The sequence below is a fragment of the Lactuca saligna genome, chromosome 2, assembly GCF_052625555.1.
Source record: "Lactuca saligna cultivar CGN05327 chromosome 2, ASM5262555v1, whole genome shotgun sequence".
NCBI classification, from domain to species: Eukaryota; Viridiplantae; Streptophyta; class Magnoliopsida; order Asterales; family Asteraceae; genus Lactuca; species Lactuca saligna.
In genome coordinates, this window is record NC_136418.1 from 76,037,594 (window position 1) to 76,042,240 (window position 4,647).

The 4,647-nt window shown below is 35.1% G+C and overlaps 1 protein-coding gene across 1 annotated transcript; it reads left to right on the forward strand.

Annotated features, from left to right (window-relative positions):
• Positions 1–509: 509 nt before the first annotated feature.
• Positions 510–3,345, forward strand: TTA1 (class I heat shock protein, putative (DUF1423)). Its single transcript, XM_078979561.1, has 2 exons — positions 510–2,504; positions 2,603–3,345. The coding sequence occupies exons 1-2, from the start codon at positions 698–700 to the stop codon at positions 3,148–3,150; spliced, it is 2,355 nt and encodes a 784-aa protein (XP_078835687.1). The 5' UTR covers positions 510–697; the 3' UTR covers positions 3,151–3,345.
• The last annotated feature ends 1,302 nt before the right edge of the window (positions 3,346–4,647 follow it).

The window sequence follows — 4,647 nt, forward strand, 5'->3', positions numbered from 1 at the left end:
ACTTTGGGACTTAATTTGGCCCGACTTAATTCCATAAATTAAACTCTTTTGATATTAAAAATGCTATTTTGAAATAGTTATTTAAAATATCTATTGTGATGGATGTTTCAAGCAGTCACAACCTCTTTGACTTTTTTATAATTTTTCCTGCCAACATAGTCCTATGTGTTATATGCTTATATTACCATTTGTTATTTTGGATAGAACTCATGATGAAAAACTATGAAAAATTCTCATATGTCAGCATGTTTTAGGTCCGGTCCAACCCAAATGCATCCAAAAATCGAGAACCGGATCTGAAACTAAATATGGTTAGCTTCAATAAGTCTGATCCAATATCCAAATATCCATCGATTTATGTAATGTGGTCCAAATTCTCACCTCTATTTGAAAATTGAAAACACAAAAATGAGTAAATGTGTAGTTGAAGGACTAAAAAGAAGAAGTATATAGCTGGAGGATTGTTTTTGTAACTTCATTCGAATAGTGATATTTCAGATTCTCTCCGCGTGAGCCTCCATAAATCCATTTTACATTTACACAGTACGGAGAAAAAGCAAAGAAGTCATGGCGAATTGAAGAATTCAAACTGCAAAGTGCAAACGGTGAAGAAGCTAAAGACGAAAGCAAGCATTCCAATCGACTTCTTTCCTGAGTTCTCCTCAAGGTAATTTCCAATTCATTTTGGTGCATCACTATGATAAAAGAAAGAGAAAATTACTCGAGTGATGGTGTTAATGGAGGTCAAAACTCTGAATCAAAGCTAACAGATTTGACATCTGATGAAAATCGAGGGAATCTGGATGAAAAAACTGGGTTTTCCGATAAGAATAATGTTTTTTCTAGAAGTTCAGAGTCAAAACCCTCGAAATTGGGGATTTCTCAAGAGTTGACTTTGAGCTATCTATGTGATAATTCGACATTAGCTCAGAATCCGTCTGATAACGGTAGAAGTTTACTGAATTCCTTTGATAAAGTTAAAGGGAAATTAGTCGTTTCTGAGGATCATAATAATCCTAATCCGGATGAGAATAGATGGGTAGAGAGAGATTTTTTGCAATTGTCAGAAAATTCTTCGAAAAGAGAAGCTGACGATGATGAAATGTATCAAATGAATAGAGATAAAAAGCCGAAATTGGAAACCCTAGATCTATCTCTAGCTTTACCTGATACTTCCATGTCCTTAGCTGCATCAAATCGTCTTCAAGATGGCGATCCTTCAGTGAGTTTGAAGCCAAGCAGGAGCTTTCAATCGTTGGGTATTTCAAACAGCAACAACACTCAAACCACTTTCTCAAACGATTTCACAACAGGTTCCATGTCATATTCATATTCACAACAGTTCTCACATAACCCTAGTTGCTCCATGACTCGAAATTCAACCGACAATTATGACTACTCGATGGGTAGCCATAGAAGAGAGTGTGATCAGATCTGGAATGGTGGAGAGGGGACCAATGGATCTGTTCATAGCCGGTTTAGACCTGTAGGTGATGGAGGTGTTGCTTTAGTGCAAAGTAATCCCTCCAACTCTAACACCAACTTATCCTTCTTTCCATCTGAACTTCCTGCAAGAATGAAGATGGACACACAGTCTGGCGATTCAAGGGGGAGAGGCTCTGAAAACACAAAAGGGATGGAAGGTTTGGATTTCGGAAGATCACGTAAGCCTTCAAGACCCGAAAGGATTCTTAGAGAGATCGTATCCGAGTCTATTCAAACGATGGCTCAGATAACTCAAGAACTCCCAGACGAAACACTCGAATCAACAAAAGATTACTTGAAGAAACTCATCTCAATTCCCGAAAAAAGAGATGAATTGGTTAGGTTACAGCTTCGGCTCGAAAGAAGATCCGATCTCACAAGTGAATCCCTTTCAAAAGCCAACAAAAACCAAGTTCTACTCTTGGTTTCCATACGAACAGGTCTTGAAACCTTCTTATCTCCCCAATCCCGTCTCCCAACAAACGAACTTATCGAAATTTTTCTATCTGAAAGATGTAAGAACGTGAATTGCAAACGGTTGTTACCCGTTGAAGACTGTGAATGCAAGATTTGCTCAACAAAGAAAGGATTCTGCAGCGAGTGTATGTGTCCTGTTTGTCTAAACTTTGATTGTGCAAGCAATACATGCAGTTGGGTGGGGTGTGATGTGTGTTCTCATTGGTGTCATGCGGCTTGTAGTCTTCAAAAGAATCTTATAAGGCCTGGAGCAAGTTTGAAAGGGCCCACAGGTACAACAGAGATGCAGTTTCATTGCCTTTGTTGTGGTCATGCTTCTGAGATGTTTGGGTTCATTAAAGATGTTTTCAAGTCGTGTGCACAACAATGGGGTTTGGAGACATTGATCAAAGAGCTTGATTGTGTTAGGAAAATCTTTAGGGGGAGTGGAGATTTCAAAGGGCAAAAGCTTCATTTGAAGGCTGGTGAGTTGATGTCCAAGCTTGAGAACAAAGTCATGTCCCCTTCAGATGTATGCGGTTTCATCCTTCAATTCTTTGACTGTAAGTCTCACAATCCATTTTTATTTTGACTTTTTTTTTTTTTTTTGTTTCAAACAATATTGGTTATTATAATTCTTATTTTGTTTTGCGTTTTATAGCCCTAGATGCAGAAATCATGCCTGATTTTCCCATTTCCAATCCACCAATCCAAACATCATACAACATGAACATGAACATGATGGGAATGGGAATGGGAATGGGATCATCAAGTAATCCTCACGATAACAACCATAAACCTCTGCCACACATGATGAATTCCAATTCCAATAAAATAGTGATCGAAGACGAATGGTCGGTGAAATCGTCTAAAAAGGACAAGGACGCGTTTGACAGTGTGGAAAGCCTGGTGAGAATAAAAGAAGCGGAGGCTAGAATGTTCCAGAACAAAGCGGATGAAGCGAGAAGGGAATCCGAGGGGTATAAACGGATGATCAGGACAAAAATTGAGAAATTGGATGAAGAGTATACGGATAAAATAGGGAAATTGAATTTGGAGGAGATTGAAGAGCAAAGGAAGAAGAAAGCGGAAGAGGTTAAGGCGAAAGAGAAGGATCATCATGAGTATTATAAGATGAAGATGAGGATGCAAGCTGAGATTGCTGGCTTGTTGGAGAGAATGGAGAAGACTAAACAACAATGGGTCTGATCCTCTTCATCTTTTCACCTTCTTCACAGTTTGTTGTTGTGTCGATGTATTTTTGTATTATTTTTTTTTTTTGAATTGTGAATTTGTGATATGGGTGTGGTTGGGGGGGTTGTGGTAAATTTGTGATTCACCGTTTTGGTTTAATTGGAAGAATGATGATTATTGACATCTTTGGATATTGTGTTTTTTTTTTTACTACTGCTTGTTCATGGATGCAATTGATAAGAGTAGATTCGGATAATGATATTTCAAGATTTTGGATATTCAAATCATCCAAACTTCCAGCATCTGCTTTTCTGATATTTTTGTTTTGCGATCATATCATTTATTTATTATAATTATAATTATGTGTGTGGATTCTTTCAAAATAAAAGTGACATATGTTGCTGATTGCTGAAGAGTTTCTAAAATTTAACATCACTTTGTTCTCGTTCGTCTTTGCTTTGCTAGTGGAACAATCCTACAATGAATCAACAACAAAAAAAAAAAAAAGGCAAAATATGTAATCAATTTACAATCTCATCTGAAAATTCTGCTCAATTCTATCACGTTTTATGTCCATGAACATGAGGGAAAAGTATTAACAAAAACATTACTTTTTGAAACGGAAACAGATCGCCCCATTTCTTTTAATATAAAATTATCTTTAACATAATTAACTTTTTTAATTAAGGTAATTATATAAAACCCGACATGTTATAGTTTTTTTTGTTACTAATATTGTTATGCATACATATTTTTAAAAATTAATCATTTGAAAGCTGATTCATAATATTTAATACAGAGTATTGTCATTCATGTAGTAAAAGTTTCACTCTAAGTTTTTGTAGTTATGGCATGACAAATTTTGTATTTAAAATCGGAAATTATTTGATACTAGTTTTCATTTCGAACGAAGAACATATTTTTCTTAGATTCGCAAGTATTATGTTTTACTTTTACACATTCATATAAGATGACTCATAAGTTTACTATGTTATTCACATCTTTACCAACTTCGTTAGGCAAACAATGTTAGTTTCATTGTTTTAAGAATTGGTTCCCAAGATATCAGTTGAAGTGAAGAATTCCATACAATAGATATATGGTTCAAATTTTAACAACTCTGACACCTTCAATATATTATTAGTGTTCTACGGTTTACATCTCATGATGACTTTGGGATAGGGTTTGGCATGGTATCATTAAACAATTATTAAAAATATATATAGCAATAAATGCTCAAATTAGGAAGAACAAAAAAAAAAGAATGATTTGTATAAATGGTTTAATTGATTTAACTGTAGCCTTTATAATATGAGCTTTTAAATGTTGAAGATTGAAAGGGTTTTCTTCTTATCATGAGAGCCTTTTCATCTAAAGTTTCTCGATCAAACTTGTAAATCTAAAAACTATTTGTTGGATTTTTTGTCTCTTCCGGATCTTCAAACAATTGTTAACTGTTAAGTACTTATACAAATAACAGTAGCATATAACAAATTAGTATCTGCTACTATT